The sequence below is a fragment of the Narcine bancroftii genome, chromosome 8, assembly GCF_036971445.1.
Source record: "Narcine bancroftii isolate sNarBan1 chromosome 8, sNarBan1.hap1, whole genome shotgun sequence".
In the NCBI taxonomy this organism is placed as follows: domain Eukaryota; kingdom Metazoa; phylum Chordata; class Chondrichthyes; order Torpediniformes; family Narcinidae; genus Narcine; species Narcine bancroftii.
Window position 1 is genome coordinate 87,904,695 of NC_091476.1, and position 27,236 is coordinate 87,931,930.

At 45.0% G+C, this 27,236-nt stretch overlaps 1 protein-coding gene across 3 annotated transcripts in view; it reads right to left on the reverse strand.

Moving 5' to 3' along the window:
• Positions 1-5,647: 5,647 nt before the first annotated feature.
• LOC138740998 (uncharacterized) overlaps positions 5,648-27,236 on the reverse strand; it is an 81,240-nt gene continuing 59,651 nt past the window's right edge. For all 3 annotated transcript variants that reach the window (XM_069894419.1, XM_069894421.1, XM_069894420.1), the window contains exons 3-4: positions 16,455-16,648; positions 5,648-5,879 (exon numbers count right to left, since the gene is read on the reverse strand). In XM_069894419.1, the coding sequence (XP_069750520.1) occupies positions 5,698-5,879; positions 16,455-16,648 (376 nt within the window). In that variant the 3' untranslated portion in view covers positions 5,648-5,697. The remainder of the gene's footprint in view (positions 5,880-16,454; positions 16,649-27,236) is intronic.

Consider the following 27,236-nt stretch of genomic DNA (forward strand, 5'->3'; position numbering starts at 1 on the left):
TCCTGTTCAATTAGAGGAGACACCCAAGACCTGTCATCTGGCCTTGGCAAGGTAGAGGTTATGCACCAAACCACAACAGCTTGCCACAATTCACCTCTTGGATTGTTCACACTGCATGGCAGGTGGAGAGAGGGAATATCTAAAACATTGATTGGTGTGGAATAGGGTCACTGCTCTGATTTTCACAGCAACCATTCATCTAGACATGGAGAGAGAAGATGTGGTGCACTCATGACATATTTCTCGCAATTGATTAATATCTGCTCCAAAGGTGACATTTCTAATATGGTGGTTATGTTGGGGTCAGTGATGAGGCTATCAGGGATACTTAGTGACAAACATTTGGATAGCACGAACATTACTCACAACTTGTTCACCTAAGTTTGGATATGGTCCAGATTTTGCTGCATGCATGCAAGTAATCATGGCAATTATTAATGGAGCTAACCTTTGCACAAACACATTGACATGCTTCCATGTCTACAACCAGTTTACCCCAAACATGAGCCAAGCCCCTCAACAGTAGAGAACCAACCCAAGTGGATGTCTAACTGCATTCCTTACTTTTCAAACAACTTAGAAAACCACTGGCTTCAGGAAATGGGAGCAACATATCACAGCCTTGACTCGTGCATTGTATTCACTCATTAGCAAACAATTCAACCTTTCAAAGGGGTAGATATTGGCAAAATAACTGAAGCCACGTGGACCTCAGAAGATTTCCTGCAGTAAACTCCTGGGGGTCAGGTGAGGAGATATTCATTAATGCAACCACTGCCACTACCCTGAGGAACTCCTACAGCAATGTCTGGCTTCTAGATTGGCCTCCTGTAATCAAAATGATTGTTTCAGTAAAGGAAGAATATTCCTGCTCTTCTGGATTGCCTATACACTTCGTTCCATGCCTCTATCTACATTTACCCAATGAGCAAAATCCAGTTTTCTTTTGACAGAAGCTCATCACCATTGTGTATAAAATTATTCTTGATTGTTTTTTTCCGTCATTTGTGTGAATTCTAATGTGTGAACTTGTACCTCTTCTTTGGTGCACCTCTGTCACGGTGGCCAGTGGAGAGCTCGCCATATAACACGATCTTGGGAAGGCGATGGTCCTCCATTCTGGAGACGTGATCCACCCAGCGCAGCTGGATCTTCAGCAGCGTGGACTCGATGCTGTCGGCCTCTGCCATCTCGAGTACTTCGATGTTAGGGATGAAGGTGCTCCAATGAATGTTGAGGATGGAGCGGAGACAACGCTGGTGGAAGCGTTCTAGGAGCCGTAGGTGATGCCGGTAGAGGACCCATGATTCATTCCCTTGCAACCGCTGCAACCATGCCTGCCTGTCCCGCATCGGACTTGTCAGCCACAAACGAGCCTGCAGCTGACGTGGACATTTACCCCCTCCATAAATCTTCATCCGCGAAGCCAAGCAAAGAATGTGTGAACTGTTGATAACAGTACAGGGAATGCGAGGGTTGTTTCATTGGGATGGGTTCTGCTTAAATCGGAATAGGGCAACTTTTCTCTTAGAGAATGGAACAACCAGATCAATCTCAAAACTAACAGCTATTTATGGGGAGGTTCATGTGAAGAGAAAGTTCCAAAGCGAAGTCAAAGGTGTGCAAAATCATTGAGGACCCCTGCACACAGCATCTTTCAGCTGCTCCTGTCGGGGGAGATATACAGGAGAATCAGTACCAGGCTGAGGAACAGCTTCTTCCCACGGGCAGTGAGAATGCTGAACGACCAAAGGAACAGCTCATGCTAACCATCTGAGACTCTCGTATTCATGAATCAATATTTATTTATGTGTAAAAATGAAATACTTGCCCTGCTCTGTTAGTGCAGCACCTTTACAGCTCCAGCAATCAGGAGCGGGGTTTGAATTCTATGCTGTCTGTAAGGAGTTTGTACGTTCTTGCCATGTCTGTGTGGGTTTTCCCCGGGGGTGGGGGGGGGTGCTCTGGTTTCCTCCCACCATTCAAAAACATACCGGGTGTTGTAGGTCGATTGGGTGTGATAGGGCAGCACGGGTTTATGGGCCAAAAGGACTTGTTAATGTACTGTATGTCTAAATATAAAATTTAAATTTATGTATTGTTTATTTGTATCTGTGTTATATCTGGTTGTGTGTCTTCATGTTTTGCCCCGAGGGCGAGAGAACATTATTTCGTCAGGATGACAGTAAACTTGACTTGATATTTATTAAATCAAAGTTGCAATCTGCACACTTGTAACCCAGCCTTGAAAAGCTGGAAAGATTGACAAGAATCAACCTTTCTCTGATAGGCTAAATAGATGGGCTTTTCTCCCTGGAGCACGAGTGGCTGAGGGGGCCATTATAAAAGTTTACAAAATCATGAAGGACATAAATAAATAAATAATCATTGTCTTTTTCCCAGGGTCTAAGACTAGAAAGCATAAATTATAGCTGACAGAGCAAGGATTTAAAAGGGAACCTCAGGAGTCCATTTTTAATTCAGAGGATGGTGGGTGAGCTAACCAGAGGCGGTAGCAGAGGAAATTGCAAATGTAATATAGAGAAGACATTTAAATCATGGGTCGGAAAGGTTTAGAGAAAAATGGGTGAACGGAGGCAAATGGGGCCAGCTGGAGTCAACTCTTAGTTTGCTGATTGATTTCTGAGCTGTAACACTCCTTGTCTTTACTGATAATCAGCCAAGGGATTCCATGTTTCACAGTATTTGTCCATCACTAAATAAAGGTCAGATCAATTTTAAAAATGGTTAACATGAAACCTACTTTATTTGAGCTACATTTTGTTCTGAAATGGTGAGATTAAACCCATTTATTAAATCGAGATAAATGGGTTTGGTCTCATGGCCACTACGGAAATATTGTCGTGCCTTGACTAAGATTGAAAATGGAAGATTCATGTGTTTTTGATGTTTAGAAAGGGAGGCAAATGGAAGAAGGGGAACCCTGGTGATAATCTGCTCCAATAAGGGATGTCTTTTGTTGAAAGATCAAGAAGTAAAATCAGTCCAGAGGTATTGCACGTAGATTGGAACAGCAGCTGTGCTACTGGGGAAACAAAAATAAAAATAAATATAAGAAAAGCTTGGCTCAAAGGTAAAATCAAATTGTAAGGGAGTTTAGTCTTCATTGAGACTGGAAAATTAAATATATTAATGGAGTTTGGAGAAATTCATTAAATGAGTTGAGTGCAAAATGTTATCAAACCAAATAGGGAACAAGCTTTTACCGATTTTAAATTAAGCACTGAGGGTTGGGTCATAACGTGATAGGATTTCATATTGACCTGGAGAGTGATTTACTTAAAATGGAAACAAGAGATTTGAACTTAAATGAAACTAATTAACTAGGTACGAACGAGTTGGTCCATTTTCTGAGGTAGATTGGAATCTGGTCGATGAATAGCGACTGTTTCCTGATATATTTAATAAATTTAATAAGCTTCCATGAACGTACATTGTATTTGGTCACATATTAGAGTAAGGGCTTACAGATGAAATAGTAAAATTGTGGATTGAAAGAGTTACAGAAAACAGCCATGACCAAGTCAATTAACAATGAGGGAAGAAGAAAATATTCTATGAAAGTCAATTACCAGATGTACGAATTTCTCCAAGTATATATAAAAAAATAAATATACATCACCTGGAGGCAGAGGCAGGAAAAATGACAATTAGAAAATGGGAAATGGCCGAGGCATTAAACGGATAGGCTGTGTTCGGCTTCAGTAAGAGGCATAAAGAATTTTTTTTTAAAAACAAGGGTTCCAGAGAAAGTGTGAAACGCGAGGTAAGTTATGATAAATGGAAATAAATAACATTTCAACCATCCATGCATCCTCCAGATTCTGCAACTATCCCAGTAGACTTGGAGGCAGCAAATGTAACACACTTTTCAAAAGAAGCCAAGAAAAAAAGCAATTTAACCGCCTTTCGAGAACCCAGAGTGTTGTATTATTAAGGGGGCTGCAGTAAGAAACTTTGGTATGGTAGTTTCTATGCAATTGAAATCCTTCCTGCAAATCAGATGGTCTTTTTGTTTTCCTTGATGTAACTGGTAGAGTGGATGCGGAGAAGCAGAGGACGTGCCACATATGGGCGATCTGTTAGCACTACACTATTACAGCGCCATCGACCCGGGTTCGAATCCTGTGCTGTCTATGAGGTGTTTATACCTTTTCCCATGACTTGCGTGGTTTTTCCCCATGTGCTCCCCTCCTCCAAAATGTGTAGGGGTTGGTAGGTTAATTGGATGTAATTGGGCATAAAACATTTCAATGGACAGAATCGGCTTTCTACCATGTTGTCAATAAAATTTCATTTAATTTGATATGGATTTTCTAAGTGATTTTGAAGTGGTAAGGATTTGCAGGGCCAAGAAGCTTGTTAACCTGGCTTGAAGATGGGTTTATCAGAGAAAGGGGTGGAAGGAATAAATATGTTTATTTTCAGGTTGACAGGAATGCTACAAAGACCAGTTTTGGGACCAATTGCAGCCAAATTTCAAAAATTACTTCTTGATCTTTCAACAAAAGACATTCCTAATTGGAGCAGATTATCACCAGGGTTGTCCATCTTCCATTTGCCTCCCTTTCTAAACGTCAAAAACACAGGAATCTTCCATTTTCAATCTTAGTCAATGTGCAACAATGTTTCTGTAATGGCCATGAGGTGAAACCCATTTTATCTCGATGTGATAAATGGGTTTGATCTAACCAAACTTGGAGTGAGTTGATAAAGAAATCCCAAAACATCTGATGGTATTGAAGGGTGTCGCTGAGAGATTTTTGGGCATGAAGAGGAATTGTGGCTCTGGGGACCACACAAGAGAGTGGACAAAATAAACGCAGAAAGTATCAGCTGAGACCTTAATGAATGGCTGAGCTTACACGAGGTATTGTATGACCAATATGTACTCATGCTCACTGTTTATCTGAATGCTCCAGTTCATTACATTTTTAATTCCCTTTTACTTTAAATTTAAAATTTAGACATAACAGGTCTTTTCAGCCCACAAACCCATGCCACCCAATTACATCAAATTGACCCAGTAAGTTTTGAAGAGTGGGAGGGAACCAGAGCCCCCAAGGAAAACCCACACAGACACGGGAAGAAGGAACAAACTCCTTACAGACAGCGCGAGATTCGAATTCCGGTCCTGATCGCTGGTGCTGTAAAAGCGTTGCGCTGACTGCTACACCAACCATGCCGCCTAAATTTAATGCCAAATTTTGGAAATTCATGATTAATTTAAATTGGAAAGTCATGTTTCCACATTTTACCTCTTGTTTCGGATTCCCAAGTAAATGATTTCTTCTCTGGTCTCCCACTCTCAATGAGCCACCCTCTGTCCTCTCGCCTATCATTTCTCAGCTTTTTTCTTCTATCCTCTCACCTGTAACCTCCCCTTCCCCTTCTGCCCTTCTTTCCTCTCCTCCTTCCTCCTCCCCCATCATTTTATTCAGCCTTTCTCTGCATATACCTGATGAAGAGCCCAGGCCCAAAACGTTGGTAACCCTTTACTTCCTATGAATGTTGCGTGTCCTGCTGAGTTTCTCCAACACTTTTGTAAGCCATGCAACTGCAGACTGCGTTGTTTAACTCAATTAGATCACATCCTTTTCAACAAAATTGTGTATTTTTTTTTTAAACAAGCCTCTCAGACCATTGCAATTCTGCTGAACCAGTGCCCAAAAGAGGTCAGTCCTGATCTCCATCCAGATCCAGATGTGGCGGAGGTTTCCAGCACCTGGAACTAAAGTTCCTCTCTGCATTTTTGCCTGCACTTGAATGAGAGGTTAACTGTCCATTGAATAAAAACAAATGACGCAGATGCTGAAAATCCAAAATAAAAGTGGAAAACTCCGCAGGCCAGGCAGCATCTATGGAAAGAGAATCAGCATCCTAATGAAGAGTTCAGGCATGTAATGTTAACAATTTCTTTCTCCCACTGATGTTGCTTGACTGTGTGAGTTCCTTTGTGCGTTACACAGATTTTATGCTTCAGGATGAAGACCCTTTTATCAGCTTTTGGAGAGACTAAAAATGAGTTATTTTTTAGTGGAAGAGGGATGGATTGGGCTAAGTGAATAGCTGTAATAGGACAAGGGTGAGGATAGGGTTCCTGTGGGGATAATCTACAGAGGATAGGTTGAAATCTAATATGACCGTGAGAGAGAGGAAATGAACATACAGGTATGGTCTGTAATAAGGCCAGATAGGGTGTGACAACACAGAGTAAGTGTGTAGAAAGTTGTACATCCAATCTGTGTCAATGGTGAGAGGAAAAACTGAACCAATGTCTCAAAGTGAAAATGGCAAGTTCTAATTCAGACAGTTCATCAACAAGACTAGAAAACTGAAGCTCACACAAAGTTCTGGAGGAACTCAGCAGGTTAGACAGCATCCATGGAAGGCAATAGAACAGTGGCTCTCAACCCTTTCTCTTCCCACTCACATGCTATCAGTGGATTGCTTAAGGTGATATATGAGTGGGAAGGGAAGGTTGAGAATCACTGCTCGAGACCCAATTCTTACTGAAATATTTCAATTGTCATTGGCCCATTTCCTTAGGAGTTAGGAAACCATGCACATAACAAGTCAATTGGGGACGATTAAAACAGTAGTTTTAAAACTTTTTCTTTCCACCCACGTACCACCTTAAGCAATCCCTTACTAATCACAGAGCACCGATGGCATAGGGAATACTTAAAGTTGTATTGTGAGTGGAAAGAAAAAGGTTGAGAACCATTGGATTAGACAACAGTTCAGGCCAGAAACCCGAGGACTGGATGGACATCCAAATAGAAAGGTGGGGTTGGGGAAGGGGGAGGAACACAGACAGGCAGGTGATAGGTGTTTACAGGTGGGATGAGGAAGAACATAAAGGAGTTGAGGTGCTAGGCAGATAGGGAAAGGGGCTGAGAAAGATGCACTCTGGTAGGAGGAAGCAAGTGAAGGAGGTGGGAGCTGGAAGGTGTGGGAGATGGTCAGGTAAGAAGGGTGGGGGAGGGGAAAGAAGAAGAATGGGGCAAGATAGTTATGGGAAATCTGGGGGTGGGGAGGGCAGGAAGTGGGTTGCCAGAAATTGCAAGAGAAAGTGAGTTATTTGAAGATGTAGAATTTGATATTGAGGCCAGAGGCCTGAAATATGCTAGGTTGAAAAATGAGCTGTGGTTCTTCAAGTTGTTATTGGGCCTCATTATAGCCACTAAAACAGAGGTCACAACAGGCGTAGGGCAGGGAAGTTAAGTGACAGGCTCTCAGCCAGCTCTTCATTCCCGCTGCCACATCTGACTGTTCTGACTGAGGCCTTGTGCCCTGTTATACTAAGTTCAAATATAAGCCTATGAACAACATCAGACCTCTGTCTGGCAAGTTGCGCTCTGGATCAGACTGGCCAATTCTGCTGTAAGTCATCAATCTCAGTTCTTCATTTCCTGTTGGGACAGTCTTGCCATATCTTCGCATTCATGTGGGACATAGAAATCTACAGCACAGTCCAGGCCCTTCAACCCACAGTGTTGTGCTGACCTAATAGCCTACACTAACAACTGCCTAGAATTTCACTACTGCATAACCCTCCATTTTTCTCAGTTCCATTTACCTATTTAAATGTCTCCAAAAATCCTATTGAACCTGCCTCGACACTGTTGTCAGCAGTGCTTTCCATGCACCCACCAGCCTCTGTGTGAAAAAAACTACCACTTACATCCTCCCTGTACTTACACCTAAGCATCTTAAAACGTTTCTCCTGCTCCCAATTCCCAAGCTCCTGCCTAATAACTTCAAAAGGTTACCTTACCCCTTATCCCTTACAATACTTCACATTCCATTCTTGGTATCCAGCCTCTCTAATTTCTCTCTGTCTCTCTCTCTCTCTGTCTCTCACTTTCTCTCTGTCTATCTCTCACTCTCTTTCTCTGTCTCCCTCTCTCTCCCCCCTATTCCCCTTCTCCCTCTCTCTCCCCGTCACCCCCCTCTCCCCTCTCCCACTCTCTGCCTCCCTTATTAATCTGATGCCTCCCACAGTTTGTCACATGACTTCACCCTATCGCAAGTGTTTTCTTGCCAGATTCATTCCCTCCCATCCTTCTTCCAACGAACAACAAACCTGCTTTTTTGATCGCCCAGATCTGGCAGTCTTCAAGCATTAGTTCAGTTTCTCTCTGCGCCAGAGCTGATTGACCTGTTGAATGTTTCAGCATTTGCTTTTTTTTCAATCACAACCCATTAATTCTACTTCCGATTTTTGTCCCTGTGAACTACCTCACAAAAGATTTGCATCCTGGATCCCCAACCCTCTCCACTTCACCTCAAAGTCTTCCATTTCAATACTTAGGAAATGCTCTCACCTATTTTTCGATGATCTAAACAGTGAGCAACCTTATATTTAAAACTCACATCCCACTTTAAGTAAATCCCTATGCCATCGGTGCTCTATAAGGGGTGGATTAAGGTGGTATACGAGTGGGAAGGGAAGGTTGAGAATCACTGCTCTAGACCCAATTGGTACTGAAATATTTTGCTTGAGAAAAATGGTCATGGCCCATTACCTTTGGAGTTATGAAACCTTGCACATAACAAGCCCATGAGGGGCAATTAAAACAATGGCTTTCAAACTTTTTCTTTCCATCTATATCCCACCTTCAGCAATCCCTGACTAATCACAGAGCCCCGACGGCGTAGGGATTGCTTAAGGTTGAATGTGAGTTTTAAGAGAGGGGTTGTCTGCCCCTGAAAAGCAATTTGCCTGCATTCCTGGGCAATGTCCTAGTATCAGGTTAATGATATTGTAGAACACTCTCCTCAGGCCAGAATGGGTAGTTCTGAATGCAGGTCTTTAACGTTACATCCAAGATATCACATGGCCTTGATCTTTGCTGGACCCAATGATGGCACATGACATGCTGAGTATTCCAGGCCTTAATGCAACAGGTCAGGTACCAGTGTTGCAACCACTGTATGTATGTACTGTGTGAGCCGCCCCACCCCCTTGAACATGTGACTCCTCCCTCCCGAAAATCCCCATAAAGGCTGTTAAATCCAAACACCTCTCTCATCACCTGCCTTGGAACCAGGCCAGCAACATGTGAGATGTGTTGATGTCTTAAGGTGATTAAAGCTTATTAATCACTATTCTCTGTCTAATGTGGTTGGTCAATAGCACTGCAATTCAATCATTATTAAATTTGATCGATGGTTGCCTGCCTCAACACTTTCATGATACATAACGGCGTGCAAAGTGAGGAAGACAAATGATATCTACTCTTCACTCAGGTCAGCCACTGCATTTTCCAGATGATCAGGGACTGCACTACTTACTCGCAATGGAGCTCCTGCAGAAATAGTACTGGACCCTGACGAACATCATCCAGGCCAGTTTCCTCCTGGCCAGTCATAGACAAGTGCTTGGTGAGCCAGTCGATGAGCAGATGTGGGTTCTGTGGGAGCTGGGGCAAGCCTGCAGCTGCAGAGAAATCTCCGTTGCTGCCCATCTAGAAGGCCTGATACGTGGTGCATGTGTGGCTGGATTCAAGTCTGATCGCATCAGACAGAGACTCCTGGAAAAGGGCGATCAAAGCCTGCAAGAAGTAGTCAACCTGACTAAAGCGCTTGACTCAGCGCAGCTGAATGCAGAGGTCTTCTCCTCAGGGAACGCAGCCACCACGTGGGGAGCTTGGACACTACCATTGAGCACCTGAAGTGCTACTTCTGTGGCTAAGCAAAACATCCCCGAAAGAACTGCCCAGCCCAAAACTCTACATGCTCCGCCTTGCGGGAAGAATGGACACTACAGGACGATTTTTAGGTCCCAAACCCCTGACAGCAGACACCTCTTCTGATTTCACCTCCAGCATTATTTCCCGTCATGGGAAATGGCTCGGTGGGACCATGGGGGCAGAAAAATGGGACGGCGCCACTTCCGGCATAATTTCCAGCGGCGAGGAGCAACACCGCATGCACGACATGGGAGCAGCCATCATGGTGGGCACCCTCGAACTAATTCTACAGCAGTGACTCAGAGAGCGACCAGACCCTGACTTCAATTACCATGGATCAGGACAGCCTACATCAACTGGCCAGGCCCATGAAGAACATCTAGGTAGACGGTCGCGTCACTAACTGCTTATTTGATACAGGGAGCATGGAGAGCTTCATTCATCTGGTCACAAAGCAGTGCTACTGCCTCATGGTAAACACTGCAAAGTCTTGCTGGCCTCAAAATCCACTCACCTGAGATCCATGGCTGCTGCACTGTGACACTGACTATGCGGGGCACAGAGAATAAGAACTTTAAACTCCTTATCATGCCACAGCTCTGGACACCAATCATAATGGGACTAGACTTCCAGTGCCAGCTCAAGAGCATCCAAATGCAGTTTGATGGCCCACACCTGCCCCTCTCAACCTGCAACTGCAAATTCTTAAACCATTTGATCCCCCCTCTGAACACGACCTGTGGTTTCTCTACCCTCTGGGACCCTCCACTGCCACGTTCAAGAACCTCACCACCGACTGCAAGCTGCTCACCACCAAGAGTAAGCGATACAGCCCCAGGGACAGATCCTTTGTCAAAGCAGGTCAAACGGCTTCTGGCAGAAGGGATCATAGAACCCAGCACCAGCCCCTGGAGGGCACAGGTGGTGGTTGTTAAGAGTGGAGAGAAACACCGCATGGTCGTCGACTACAGCTAGACCACAAATTGTTTCACCCAGCCTACCCACTCCCCCGATTCGCCGACATGGTGAACGAGATCGTCCAGTTCCAGGTCTTCTCAACCATTGACCTCAAGTCAGCCTACAACCAACTCCTGATCCATCCGGAGGACAGCCTGTACACTGTCTTCAAGGCAGATGGACACCTCTACCACTTCCTCCAGGTCCCTTTTGGGTCACCAATAGGGTCTCTGTCTTCCAGAGGAAGATGGACTGAATAGTAGATGATACAGGCTAAAGGCCATATTTCCCTCCCTGGACAATGTGTCCATCTACAGCCATGACCAGCTGGATCATGGTGCTAACAGGCAGAAAATTCTCCAGACAGCCAAAAACATCAACTTAACATACAACCAAAAGAAGTGCCTATTCAATACTTCACGGCTGGCCATCCTGGTTGAGTGGTGAAGCTTGGTGACATTGGGCCTGACCCTGATCGCATGCGTCCCCCCTGTTGGAACTCCAATGCCCATACCTTCAACTACCTGAAAAGGTGCTGGACTTCTTTTCATATTAGACCCAGTGGGTCCCGAATTACGTGAACAAAGCCTGCCCCCTGGTGAAATCTACCACCTTTCCCCCATCGGCAGAAGCCCAAGCAGCATTCACCCACATCGAGGGCGACATCACCAAGGTGGTGATGCACTCTGTGGATGAATCCATCCTCTTCCAGATGGAGAGTGATGCATCCGACTTTGCCCTGGATGCCACACTCAACCAGGTGGGCAGGCCTGTGGCTTTCTTTACCCAAACCTTCCAGGACCCCATCCTTTGGCACTCAGCCATTGAAAAGGAGGCCCAGGCCATAGTGGAATCTGTGCATCACTGGAGGCACTACCTGGCTGGAAAACTGTTCACCCTGCTGACTTACCAACGAACAGTTGCCTTTATATTCAATATCAAACAGTGGGGAAAATTTGAGAATGACAAGATCCTGAGGTGGAGAATTCAACTATCCGCCTACAACTATGAGATCCAGGAAGCTCAGCGAGCCTCCGTCCCAGGGGACATGCGCCAACACGCAGTTGGACCACCTCCAAGTCCTCCACAACAACCTCTGCCTTCCCGGGGTCACCAGGCTCTACCACTTTGTTAGAGCCCATAACCTCTCTCACTCAGTTGAAGACATCAGGGAGCTGAGCTGGAGCTGCCCAGTCTGTACCGAGTGTAAACCCCAATTTTATCAGCCATATAAAACCCACCTCATCAAAGCTGCTTGCCCCTTCAACCGGCTGAGTATGGACTTCAAGGGCCCCCTCCAGTCCACCACAGGAACGCATACTTCCTAAATATCATTGACAAATACTTCCACTTCCCCTTCGCCATCCTCTGCCCGGACATGACATTGGCCTCAGTCATAAAGGCACCGCGTATCATATTCACTCTGTTCGGATACCCCTAGAATATACATAGCAGCTGGCGATACTCATTTATGATTGAGGAGCTGAGTCAGTACCTGCTGGCCAAGGGCATGGCCATGAGCAGGACCATGGGTTATAACCCATGGGGAACAGCCAGATGGAAAGGGAGAATGCTACCATCTGGAAGGCAGTCCTCCTATGCTCAAAAGGTCTACCCATTCCCAGTGGTAAGGACCTCTCTGAGGCGTTCCACACCACCTGACCCCTCCGCTGTACTGTTACTAATGCAGCACCACAAGAAAGGCTCTTTTCCTTCCCCAGGAAGTCGGTGTTGGGAACCACACTGCCATCCTTGCTGATGACCACTGGGCCCATACTGCTCCAGAGACATATCAGATGCCATAAGACTGGTCGAGAAGGTCCACCTCCTCCACACAAACCCCCAATATGCTTATGTGGAGTACCAGGATAGGCGGCAGGACACGGTTTCCATCCAAGACCTTGCACATGCAGGGAACCCGTCAACCAACCATTCAACATCCCCTCATGGTAACCCTGGCCAACCGGGCCCACTAATTACACCTGGCGCAGTGCCCTAGCTCCAGGCCGAGCAACTCCATGGTCCTACTAACCAACCCACCACCCCCCCCCCCCCCACCACCCCCAGCCACCAGAGGCACATCTTGTTGTGCAAGACACCGCCTAGGAACCATCAGCTGAACCACAGCAAACCTCATGACGGTCGCAGCGACAGATGAGACTACCGGATAGGCTGAACCTGCAGCGTGCATTGAATCACTTCACCCTGTCAGACTTTGTTTCAAAAGAAGGGGTGAATGTGGTCCAAGCGCTGTATTGTTTTTATTGTATGGCCTGGCCCTCCCCCGGAACCTATGACTCCTCCCTCCCTGATATCCCTATAAAGGCTGTTATACGCCCAAATTCCTCCCTCAGTACCTGCCTTGGGAACTAGGCCAGCAACATGTGAGATATGTTGATGGAGATCATGTAGGTAGTTATGAAAGAAAACCTGCAGATGCTGGGGTCAGGGGCAATGCACAAACATTCTGGAGAAACTCAGCATGTCAGGCAGCATCATGGGAAGCAAATGATTTGGGCCTGAGTTATTTGTCAATGTACTTGGCCACAATTTTACTTTTTTTTAATTTAAAATTTAATTTTTAGATGTACAGCATGGTAACAAGCCCTTTCAACCCATGACTTTGTGTCACCCAATTAACCTACAACCCTCCCTTACGTTTTTGGAAGGTAGGAGGAAACCCATGCAGACATGGGTAGAACGTATAAAGTCCTGACAGACAGCGCTGGATCTGAACCCACATCACTGGCACTGTAAGAGCGCTAACTGCTACATTAACCTTGCTACCTTATTTTCCAGGATCATTATTTTCCCACTTGATGAGAAGGAACCTCAGAACCTCAAAATATCATGCATCTCCCACTGCCATAAATTGCTGTTCTCACTACAAATCCGTACTAAATCTTCACTCCTTGTTCTTGTACCACACCACCAGATGCCGGGCAAAAGCAGCATTTGGGTCATGAGTGTCCTCTCACGTTCAGTCATATGTTGTCCACTCACTCAAGGAAGAGCCGTAAAAAACATCAATACTTGCTCACCTTCCTTAGTGTCACAAATATTCAAGGCTCCTGCCTGAGACAAGTAAACACCCAATCTTGCCCATCAGCCTTTGGCTGCTCCTCCTGTGTTTATGGCCCTCTATCCACAACACAGCGGCAATTACTCTGAGCGATTATCTTTCGATGGTTCCTTTAAGAGTGCAATAAAATGCACAAGTTAATGAGCCTTTGAGGCAGTAATCTCAACATCTGCAGGATCAATCAATATGCCCAGCTGGTACTGAGCAAGACGAGGCATTAGGAATTCCCATGAACTCTCTTTTGAAATCAAAGCTAACTCTCATCATTATAATAGGAGCATGGCCAGCCCACATAATTGACTAATATATACGGTGATTCACTGTCAGCGATCAACTTCATTCAAAAGCAATAGAGTTACAGGTAGGAGAATAACATCCCTCAATTTAAAAATTGCCTTTCAGAATGGCTGCAGCTGATATCCCGATAATGAGCGTCTGTGAGGGAATGAGAAGCATTACCCTCATCTTCCCAAAGGTGGTGTCCATACAGGACAACAGTCAAAGATGAAGATATAATCGTGCATCACTCTCAATTCCGGCTCCAAATTCTCCGGTGATAAAGACTGGAATGAAGTGTTGGGAAAGAAAACCATTGAAGTTAGCAACAAATAGAAGAGGAAAACAATTAACATTTTTCACTCCTTTTCCAACCTTGCTCAATGACATAGTGAAGCCAATAAATGAGAAGGCCAACATGGAATCATTGAATTCTCCAGCACAGAAACGACCCTCCTCATCCATGCTGACCCTGATGTCTATCAGCACTAATCCATATACCCATATTTGGTTTGTATTCCTCGCTTTTTAAATATCTTTAAAAATTGACATTGTAGCTGTCTGAGTATTCTACCTTTGGTAACTGATTCCCTATGTTCACCACTGCCTCTGTGAAAAACTCCACGCAGATATCTTTTAAATATGTCTCCTCTCACCTTAAATCTGTGTGCTCTAGTTCAAAACTCCCCTGCCCTGGGAAAAGAAATTGTCCTATCTATCCAATTAGTGCCCTTCATAATTTTCTCAACCTTTATAAGATCACCCCTTTCAGTGAGAATAAACCCACCTATCCAATCTCCTCTCTTAAATACACCCCTCAATTCCAGACAATTTCCTGGTGAATCTCTTCTGCAATCTCTCTACTGCTACCACATCCCTTCTGTTGTGTGGTGATGAGAACTGTACCCAATATTCTAAGTGCTGTCAAAGCAATGTTTGGTACAATTGCTACATGAATTGTACTCTTGTACTCAATGCCTTGGCCTTTGAAGTTAAGCTTACCAAATGCTTTTATTATTATCCTATCCTCCTGTGTTACTACTTTGAGAAAGCTATGAGCATGCAGCCCAAGATTTCTCTGTATATCCATGTTCCAGAGATCCCTGCAATTTACTCTATACGTCCTACCGGAACTTCCCAAAATGAATTACCCCATGCTTGTCTGGACTAAATTTCATCTGTCACAGGTCCACTTAATTCTCCAGCTAATCTATATCCCACTATGTCCTTAGACATCCTTAAACAAGGCCTTATCTTCCATCTGGGAACAGTTCAGACTTCCTGAATGAATATTGGATTCTCCAAGCAAATAACTCAGCAGTTAATGGATAGAATTGGTCGGAATCCATATTTGAATTTCAATAAAGGATCTCAACTCAAAATATTGATGGACTATGGATACTTCTTGACCCATTAAATTCCTCAAGCAACTCATTGTTGGCTCAAGAACCCAACATCTGTAGTCTTTGTGTTTCTCTATTGAATCCTCCAACTTCAGAAAATCTGCTCTCTTATCAATTCCCATCTTTGTGTTTATGTCCCTTTCTTACTTTTCCCTTTAGAATGCATTGTTAACGGTTAGTAGTCATGCTTTATGTCACCTGATCTGTCTAACCTATCTCCATATAGTCTATTGTCTTATTCCTCATGCCTTCCCTTAACTGTGTATTGAAAATTGTAAGACTTCCCCCTTTCTCCCACCTCCCTCTGAGGAACAGTCGCTAATCTGAAACAATGACTGTTACCTTTTTGAATCAATGCTGCTTAACTAACCTAAACCTTCCAGCATTTCTTTTTTTGAGCAACTGAAGGTTTCTTTCCTTCATCCCATTTTTATGGGTGGCACGGTTAACCTAACGCTATTACAGTGCCAGTGACCTGGTTCAAATCCACTGCTGTCTACGTTCTCCCCGTGTCTGAGTGGATTTCCTCAGGATGCTGAGGTTTCATCCCAGCCTTCAAAAACCTACGGGGATTGTAGGTTAATTGATGTATTTGGGGGGCATCGGCTTGTGGGTAGGAAGGGCCCATTATTGTGCTGTATGTCTGAAAAAGATATCTTCGTCAATGAAACAACTATTGCAGATGGAATCTTAGAAATCCTGGCACAGCCATAAACACACCATTCCTTGGAGAGAAACGCTGGAGAAACTCAGCACGTCAAACAGCGCCTTTATGTACCAAAGGTAAAGATACATCACCGACATTTCAGGCTTGAGCCCTTCATCACACCTTGATGATGTATCGTTACCTTTGCTGCATAAGGGCACCAATTGACCTGCTGAGTTTCTCCAGCATTTGTGTGTATTTTCACTTAACTATGGTGTCAACAGAATCCTGTCTTTTACCCCCATTTCTTGGAGGGATAGCTGCAGGATGGTGAACTTTCATTGGCCTTGGTGTAACTTTATTTCTCAAACCTGATGAAGGGTTGCAGAACCAAAACCTTGATTGTTTTTCCTTCTGCAGATGCTGTCTGATGCTGAGTTTATTTTTAATTCTCCAGCATTTCCTGTGTGCGGTGTTTTTCAGCATCTGTAGATTTTTGGTTTTCCTTTCCTTTGTCCTGTAAATCAATGGAAATTCATTGCCAAGTTTCCATCCAGGGTTCTCACTGAAGAAAGGAAAGAGTCAGGTCAGATTAGAAACAAGAGCTTCCATACACTGCAAAATAACTCATGAACAGATTATGTCCTCAATCCCTTACAGAGTCTAAACGATGGACAAGATTTTTCTATGATTCAAGTGAATGGAATTGCCTCACTACCCATTCCTTAGTGATTTCCTTGTTGCTTCAATGTTATCAACACTGAATGATTGCAGTGAAAGTGAGAGATGGAAGTTTGCAATACATGACAATATTGAATCTTCAGGCCTTTATTTACCGTGTAGCACCAATAGCAAACCCGCAGAGGAAACAGAACTAGCAATTTCACAGCAGTAATAGAAGATTCCCAGGTACATAGAACATGCAACACATGAGAGAAATAAAATGAGAGAGGGAAAAGTTAATCCCAGAAGACTTACATTTATCTGGAACTGAAGGTTGTCTTTCAGGGAGAGATTGATAGGTTCTTGATTAGCTGGGGTTATGGGGAGAAGATTGGGCACTGGGGTTGATAGGAACATTGGTCAGCTCATGATTGAATGGCGGGGCAAGCTTGATGGGGTGAATAGGAGTAAAACACAAAACTCTGTAGACACTGTGGTTGAAGTGAAAACACAATTCTGGAGAAACTCAGCAGGTCAAACAGCATCCTTTATATAGCAAAGGTAAAAATACAGAACCGATGTTTCGGGCTTGAGCCCTTCATCATGGTATGGAATAATATTGGCAGGCATCCAAACAAAAGAGTAGGGGGTGAGGTGTAGTCGCAAAGTCATGAGGTGATAGGTGAAGAGAGGGAGCAGTCAGCCATGATCAAGGGGAAGAAAGATGGCTGGCTGAATAGAGGAGAAAGGGAGGGAGGAGAACTGGAAAGGGGAAGGGAAGGAGGTGGGGGGAACTGGAAAAGTCAATGTACTGAATAGCTTATATCTGGTTTTATGTCTCATGTAATCTCCCTGATCATCACAGTGAGTGATTTGCTTTGAGCAGTGATTTGCTCTCTCAGTGACACAAGACATAGCCACCTGCACGATTCATTGGAGCAATCCCACAATTTGAAGTCCAAAACAAAATCAAACTTTAGTGGATGATTGCTTCTCAGACTGGAGGCCTGTGATTAGTGGTGTGTCTCAGGGATCGGTGCTGGGGCCATTGTTGTTTGTTATCTATATCAGTGATCTAGATGATAATGTGGGAAATTGGATCAGCAAGTCTGCAGATGACACAAAGACTGGAGGTGTTGTGGACAGAGAGGAAGGTTTTCAAAGCTTGCAGAAGGACCTGGACCAGGTGGAAAACTGGCAAATGGAATTTAATGCAGACAATGTGAGGTGTTTCATTTGGGGAAGGACAAATGGAGCAAATGGTAGGGCACAGAGGAATGCAATAGAAGCGAGGGATCTGGCAATGCAAATACTACATAATTCCTTGAAAGTGGCGTCACTGTTGGATAGGGTTGTAAAGAGACTTTGGGCATATTGGACTTCAAACATCAAAGTATTGAGCACAAGGGTTGGGATATTATGGTAAAGTTGTATCATGCATTGGTGAGGCCTAATTTGGAGTATTGTGTGTAGTTTTAGTCACTTAACTATAGAAAAGATATCAATAAGATTGAAAGAGGGCAGAGCAGTTGCACGAACTACAGAAATTGACTTACAGGGAAAAGCTAAACAGGTTAGGACTTTATTCCCTGAAGCATAGAAGAATGAGGGGAGATATGATAGAAATAAGCAAAATTATGAGGGGCATAGATAGATGTAAATGCAAGCCGGCTGTTTCCACTGAGGGTGGGTGAGATACAAACCGGAGGACATGGGTTAATGAGGTAAGGGGAAAAGTTTAGGGGAAAATGAGGGAGAACTTCTTCACACAGAGAGTGGTGGGAGTGTGGAAAAATCTGCCAGTTGAAGTGCAGAAAACAGGCTCAATTTTTAACATTTAAGAGGAATTTGGACAGGTACAGGATGGGAGGGGTATGGACGGCTATGGATTGGGTCCAGGTCAGTGGGACTTGGCAGAATAATAATAAGAACACAAAATGCTGGAGAAACACAGCAGGTCAAACAGTGTCGTTTATGTAGCAAAAGTAAAAATACCTTGAGCCCTACATCAAGGTCTGGTCAAAATGTTGGCAGGCATCTGAACAAAAGGATTGGGGAGTGGGGGAAAGGAGGTACAAAGGCAGGAGATGATAGGTGGAGAAGGGAGGGAGGGGACAGCAATGATTAGGGGCAGGAGGGATGGCTGGGTGGGTGAAGAGGAAGGGAGGGGAGAACGGGAAAAATTGCAAAGTGGAGGGGTGGGGAAGGGTGAGCAGGTTAGCGGAGAAGTCAATGTTAATGCCATCTGGCTGGAGAAGGCCCATACAAAAAATCAGGTGTTGTTCCTTCAATCTGCAGGTGGTTTGGGTGGCATAGAGCATAAAGCCATGGTCAGACATGCGAGTGTGGGACTGTGACTTAGAATGGAAATGGTTGGCTACTGGGTGTTCTCTGTTACTGTAGCAGATGGAGAGGAGCTGCTCAGTGAAGCAATCTCCCAACTTGCGTCCAGTCTCTCCGATGTAGAGAAGGTCACAAAGAGAGCACCAGATGCAGGAAATTAGTCCTGTGGATATAGAAGTGAAGTGTTGTTTCACTTGAAAGACTTGTTTGGGGCCTCGGACCATGGTGAGGGTGGAGGTGTGGGCTCAAGAGTTGTACCTCATCCGGGCACAGGGGAAGGTGCCAGGTGGAGGTGATAGATGGGGATGGATGAGTTCACGAGGGAATCACAGACGGAGAGGTCCCTATGGAAGGCAAATAAGGGAGGAGAAGGAAAGTTGTGTCTGGTGGTGGGATCCTGTAGTAAGTTCGGGAAATTCTGGTGAATGGTGTGTTGGATGTGGATAGGGTGGTAGTTGAGGATGAGGGGTATTCTATGTTTGTTGTGTCTGGGGGAAGAAGGGGCCAGGGCAGCTGAGCGGGAAATTGAGGAGATGCTGGTAAGGTCTGAGTTGATGGTGATGGAGAGGAAGCCACGTTTGTGGAAGAAAGCGGACATTTCAGAAGCTCTGGACTGGAAGACCTCATCTTAGGAACAGATGTGGTGGAGACAGTGAAATTGAGAGAAGGGGATGGAATCCTTGCAGGGGGAAGGGTGTGAGGAAGTGTTGTCCAAGTAGTTGTGGGAGATGGAGGGTTTGCCACATATGTCAGTGAAAAGCTTGCCTCCCGACATGGAGACAGAGAGAACCAGAAAGGGGAAAGTGTTGTTGGAGATGGACCAAGTGAGTTTTAAATCATCTTTGTGATCTTCTCTACAATGGAGAGACCAGTCACAAATTGGGAGATCACTTAGCTCAGCACCTCTGCTCCCTCCATGACAGTAACAGCAACCTCCCAGTAGCCATTCAATTCTAAGTCACAGTCCTGTGCTCACATGTTTGTCCATGGCCTTATGTTCTATCCCACCCTGACCACCCACAGATTGGAGGAACCAAACCTTATTTTCTGTCTGAGCACTTTCCAGCCAGATGGCATTAACATCGACCTCTGCTTTATCCTAACCTGCTTGCCCTTTTTTGCCCTTTCCAGTTTTTCTATTTCTCCCCCTTCGCTTCCACCTCCACCCACCCAGCCATCCCTCTTCCCCCTGATCACTGCTGTCCCCTCCCTCCCTTTTCCATCCATCATCTCCTGCTTTTGCCACTCTTCCCACCCCTGTCCTTTTATTTGGATGCCTGCCGATATTTTTCCATACCTTGTTGAAGGGCTCCAGCCCGAAACGTCGGTTATGTATTTTTACATTTTCTACATACAGGACACTGTTTGACCAGCTGAGTTTCTCCAGCATTTTGTGTTTTTACTTCAACCACGGTGTCTACTGATTTTCGTGATTTACTTTGGCAGAATAACAGTTCGAGACAGCCTAGAAGGGCCAAATGGTCTTTTTTGCTGTACTGTTCTATGGCTCTATGGGCCAATAGTTGGGGAAGCATGGAAGTGAGACAGAGAGAAGGACCCATTTCTTATATTTGGGGATGTCCAAGTCACTGGCTTCTCATAATAAACCCTGGCTTCTTGAATGTCTGCAAGGGAATTATCTAAGTATTTCTGTGGTGCATTTGCATGGTGAATTCCAGAAATCTGACTCAGTGGTCTTCAAGGAAAGATGATTTTGCACGCAATCCATTACAGAGGATAACATCATTGCTCACATGCTGCTTTCAATAGATCCAGGTCTCTTCTGTTACAGTGGGAATGGAGATAGCTTTATTGAGGTTGCGTACAGCACTGTTCAGAATCACAATCCTCTGTTTATGAAATCTATAGTCATTGAATTTCAAAGTAAAACAGTTCAGACATATTGAGCTTCAAGATCTCACAGACATCTTCCTCAATCTTTCAGGAAGTGAGGCCAGTTTCATCTTCTAAAGGACAGATTTCTCCTATTCTGATTTTCATAAACACTTAACAAGACAGAGTACTTTCTCGACATGGAGGTATATCAGCTCCCTGGAGTATATTATGGAGCCTTCCCAATGCAGAAAAGAAGGGGCTGAGCTTGAAAATCTCTGCATCAATATAATTTTTATTTTAAATTAATCTAATTACCACTTACCTAAGATCTGTAAAAAAAAATTTGACGAGGAGTGTCTGATCAAATCATTTGATTTTATTCCTTGGATAGCAGGAGGGTGGGGGAATCATCTCATGGAGGTGTACAAAATCAAGAGAGGATGGATGGGATGAAAGCAGAGTCTTTTGCTCAAGGTAGGGGAATCAGTAACCAGAAGACATAGGTTTAAGTTCAGTGGGGGAGAGGGTTAGAGATTTAACCTAAGGAATAATATTTTTTTCCACAGATGGTGCTGAACGAATGGAATGGAGCTGCTGGAGGAGATGGTTTAGGCTGGTACTATTACAATATTTAAGAATATTTATTTTAAACGGGATGAGTTGAGAGGGATATTGGCCAGATGCAGCAGGTGGGACGGAAGTGGATGAGACATTTACATCTGTGTTGAGCCAAAGGGCCTGTTTCATTACACCATGTAACAGGGCCTTTGGCCCATGATATTGAGTCAACCTATATAAACCTACTCCACAACAAGATTCAAGATTCCATATTCCAGATTCAATTTGTTGTCATAGTAATAAAACAGTCATATTGCATGAAATTTCTTTTACCTGCTGCAAGGCAGACAGATTCGTCACCAGCAGGAATTTCCCAGGCGCCTCTTACAGACTTACAGTCAGAGAGAGAGCAGCAAAAGAGAGTGTCCCCCCCCCCACCCCCGAGAGACACTGAGTGGCCATAGATTCGCCTCCAGCACTTCCACAACTCCGCAGCCTTAAAGAGTCTAGTCCAAACCATTGGCGACCCGAGCTCCAGATATGAACCTCCGACACGGTCAAGGACCCTCCAGCACCCTCGACACTCCTCACATCCCAGTTCTGCTTCCTGGAATCCCTCCCACCAGTTTGAGCCAGTCTCCAGCTGTCTGTGGCCCAGGGCGAGTCTCCTGACTGCAGTCTCCAGCGGACTGTGGGTTCCTTGCCTTGGGTCGCCAGCAGCCCGCCGCATGCACTGGTCCCTCAGCTGCAGAGCCCCCTCACTGGTTCGCTGTCATGGTCACCAGATCCCGGCATGCAAGATTTGAAAATAAAACACGATCGGCTCCTTGAGCAGTACTGTACGGTGCTGTCAGTAGCTGCTCTGAGTGGTAGAACCCTGCAGAGGAGCCCTGCGTCTCATCTCCCCGCTCTCCGTGGGTCTGCACTGACAGGATCACTCCTGTGCTTTTCTCTCTCAGACAGTGGCCTACTCCACACTCCACTGTTTCCCCAGAGTCTGCAGCCCCTTGTGGCAGCTGCTGATTAATAGGCGCCGCCATCTTGGGTGCAGACCCGTTGGTCACGTTGGTCAACTGAAACTACCATTGGCTCCCTAAACAAGCCATTTAAAGCCTATGTGGAGCCGACGGCAGTCTACTGTATGGCTGGACCCTGCGGGGGTGCTGTATCTCCACTCCCTCATTCCCTGCGGGTCCACATCAGTGGCACCACAGCCAGTACAGCGGGTCTAGCAGTGCCACCATCCAACCTTTCCATACCATGTACCCATAACCCTTTATTTCTCTTATATCCAGGTGACTACCTAAGATCCTTTTAAATGTCTCAATGAATCAATGACTTAACTTGCAAATGCACATCATAGCACTCTGTGTTATCACAAGGTGCACTTCAGCCAGTCACTAGACCTCTGCAACAGCCCCTAAGCCTATTGTGCTAGCAATGGCCTAACACCGGTCTCTGCCTTCAGGAGGCTGTGGATTTCACTGTGTAGAAACTCAACCACGTAACAGGATAGTCATGTGTGCTATCTGACTCAGCTTTGAGACAAAGCTTTCTTTAATGGAAATTGGGAACGTACAGAATGGATCACAATCAGTGATTTAACACTCGGTGTTGCTTGGACTTTCCAAACAGACTCTGATGGTAGGACACATTTGAACGCCTGTTCAGTGCTCTGTCCTTGCGTCCTTGCACAATCTGATTCATTTTGGGAGCTTTTGCTTTGTGTGATTTAATGGAAATCTCACCTGAGTTACCTCACCTCAGAAAGGCAAAGCGTGGATACACACATATCCAGAAACACCCATGTGACACCAGCAGCACATGTGGAAGGGTATTCAAACCATAACTGATTATTAGTCACCCTGCAGGCCAGCGACAGTGATGTTTCCCTTGCTGTCAGGCTGAATACCTTCGACACACAGTTCGATGAGAAAATCACTAAAAAAAAGCCTCCTCTCCCTCTGAAGATCAGGGACCCTGCATCGCTGTGGTTGAGGTGAGGAGGATCCATTCCAGGGTGAGCCCACACAGACCAAAAGATCTAGATAACATATCTGGTCTGCTGCTGTAGGACTGTGCGACCAAGCTGCTGGCAGTCCTAATTAAGATTTTTTTTTATTGTCGTGTAATAACATGAAAATATTGCACAAAATTACATTTAGTCTCCTGCAATTTCTGCCATCAGTAGAAGTTGCCCGGCATCCCTTTCAGTCACAGAAGCCAAAGAGAGCCCATTCAGGGTCACTGAGCACCCATGGATTGATTTCCAGTGCTCCCGTAGTCCCTGTAGCCACACAACCTTCAGTCAGCAACCTGAGTTCCAGATCCAAACCTCCAACACAATCAAGAAGCCTTCAGCGCCCTTGGCTCCCCAGGAGCCCTGCTCATCCTTGGCACCCTCTCACATCCCATTTCTGATACCTGGAACCACTTTAGCCAGTTTCAAGCAAGTCTCCAGCAGACTACAGCCTGGTGTGAGTCTTTTGACCACACGTTGCCAGCAGCCTGGGTTTCTCGCCTTGAGTCGCCAATAGCGCGCTGCCTGTGTGCGCTTCACCCTTAGGGTGCCTTATTGGTCCGCTGCTGTGGTCACCATCCTGTAAGGTCCTCCCTTCTCTCCTTCTCATGTTCTCCCTGTTTTCTGATGCTCAGCATCAGTCCTCTGCTTCCCCAGGCTCTGCAACCCCTTGAGGCCACCTCGAGCTCCATCACTATCATCTTGGGACCAGATCCAAGGGTGCAAGATTTGAAAATAAAACACGATCGGCTCCTTGAGCAGTACTGTACGGTGCTGTCAGTAGCTGCTCTGAGAGGTAGAACCCTGCAGAGGAGCCCTGCGTCTCATCTCCCCGCTCTCCGTGGGTCTGCACTGATGGGATCACTACTGTTGCAGCAGCTCTGGCAGAATCGCCATCTTTTTTTTCAACATCTCAGTCCTGCAGTCCACTGTCCACAGGCACTGGAGGACAGCAAAGCTACCGGTCTTCATTTCACAACATTTTACAGGACCACACTTGAGACGGTCTTGCCTGACTGCATCACTGGTAGCTTCAAAGCATCAGACAATACACAGGATCATCAAAATGGCCAAAGGGCTCTCCCTTTCTTCTATTGGCCACATTCATCAGGAGCTCAAAGTATTATTGAGGATCCCTACCATCCATCACACAGTATTTTTGACCCACTACCATCGGATAAGAGGTAAAGATGCCTCGCAATTAGGACTGCCAGTATGCAGAAAACTTCCTTCCCACAGGCATGTGATATATGAGCAGCATACTGTAACCTTTATTAAAATGAAATCAAAGAAATTATTCAAGAATATTTATACATATTTATTTTATGTATGCATGTGATTATGTGTGAGAAATGTTTTATGTGTGTATGTGTTGTGCACTATGGTCCAGTCAGATGAAGATAACCCTGAACTTGAAATACCTGCCTACCCACATCCTCGGTGCACCACAAAACCCTACAGAGGTGTAAGTTTGAATCCCTCTCTCCTGATCTTCCAACCCCAGCCACCTCATCCTGACCAGATGCCCAAGCTCTCTCACATGAAGCCACCATTTTGTTGTTTCCTTTCGGATGAGGAAATAACCTCTTGCCTTTCAGACAAAGGTGGCCCAATAAAGACCCTGGACAAGAGAGAGAACTCTTGTGCTCAGAGCTTGACCGGGCGAAAGCAGAGCCCCAAAGAGTGTCAGAGAGACAAGACCCAAGCAAAGGAAGTGAACAAACTCAGTGCAGCCAAGTATAATAGGTGTCTTCATCTTTCATCACTCAGTGCCAGATTGGACCCATTTTATATGGTTAGCAGTTTCAGTAACCCAGGTTCGAATCTGGTGCTGTCTGAAAGGAGTTTTACATTCTCCCCGTGTCTCCACACAGTTCAAAGATGTACAGGCATTATCAGTTCATTGGTATATTTGGGGGGGACACAAGTTTGTGGGCTGAAGGGATCTGTTACCATGCTATACTTTTAAATTTAAATTCAAACGTGTGTGTGTGTGTGTGTGTGTGTGTGTGTGTGTGTGTGTGTGTGTGTGTGTGTGTGTGTGTGTGTGTGTGTGTGTGTGGGTATATGCGCATATGCCCTGCAAAAATACGAGAAAGCTAATATTAGTTTTCTTAGTTTTCCAGTCAACATCAGGCTGGTGCATTTTGACAGGACTGATTGACATTTGAATCAACCCACTGTTGCTTCATTATGTGAGAGGGAACAGGGTGAACACTTGATTAATCACTCCCATTTCTCTGTGTCCTCTCATGAGGCTAGTGTATGCTCAGTCAAATTACAAAGGGCCATTAACTATCTAATTCATCATCTGAGGAACAATTCTTCACAAACCAAGCCACTTGGTAACTCTTCAGCAGTGGAAGGCATTTGTACTGCAGAACTAATTGCCTCAGTTGCATCAGCAAAAATTCAAACATTTGATCTCATTTGGAAATACTGCTGCACTCAGGTCTAAGTGATTTCATGTATTAAGTTCTATGTCGCATCCTATAAAGTTATCAAGCTGACAGTGAAATGTATAGACTTTTATTTTAACGCATCCTTTAATTCTTTAAATGTTTCCATAAAATGTTTAATTGTCTATATTTCAAAGCTGCCTGTTCTCTAACACAATTCATTCATTGCCTGGAAGGCACCAGCACTGATTGATCAGGAACAAGCACATTATGGATCTTTGACCCCAAACACTTGCTCCCGTGAACGAACCTTGAGAAGCTGGAGACACTCAGCGAGTCCAGCAGTATCTATGCAGAGAACTGGACAGTCAACAGTCTGCGCCATGAAAAAGCATTCAAACCTGAAACATTGACTCTTCATGCGCCTGAGAGGCTGAATTCCTCTAGCTTCTTAGTTCATGCTCAAGCTTCCAGCATTTCCTACGTTTCTCGACTTTGCTTCCATGACGGGCTGAGATCGATTAACTCAGTCCAGCCTGAACACACAACGCAGGGATCAGAGGGCAAGGGCAAGAGACCATGGGATGCCTGCGATGTCTTTCACTTCTCCAGATCTCTGCACTGTATGACACTACTATGGAAAATAATGACTCACAAAGTACCCGATTTCCTATTTCTCGGGAAACACTTCTTAGCAAAGGTTGATGCTTAAATCCACTGCCACGTTGAATTTAGCAGCATGGTATTTGATCAATTTAGGATTGGAGGTGCTGACCCATAGACCACTGGACCTTGGTCCTTGGACTTGAGGACCTGAACTAGGTATTTCAAGGCTCTGGAAAATTGCCATCAATGCTCTTGCAGCAAAATCCTCCAAATTGAATGCAAGAATAAGCAAATCAACATTGGTATCCTTTCCATGGCCAAAATCCCCACTATTGACGCCCCAGTTACAATCAGTACATTCAGTTGGGCAGGCTATATTATTTAGACATCAGATCCAGTCTCTGTGGTGGGAAGAAACTTGTCTCAGAAGAGGCCCACCCAATCAGCTGCAAGGCACATCTTGTCCAAACTTTAAAGGGATTTGGATTCCCACATCAACAACCTCAAGAACACACAAAGCAAGGCAGTAAAACAATACCTGATGAAGAGCCCCGGACTGAAATGTTGGATGCCCCTTAACTTCCTTTGGGTGTTGCGTTACCTGCTGAGTTTCTCTAGCACGTTTGTGCACTGCGTGTGAAAACAAGGCATCCGTGATCCCAAGGTGCAGCCTAAGCAGAAGCCATTCAATGTGCTGAGTGAACCTTTTTATAATTTGGAGACTTTAA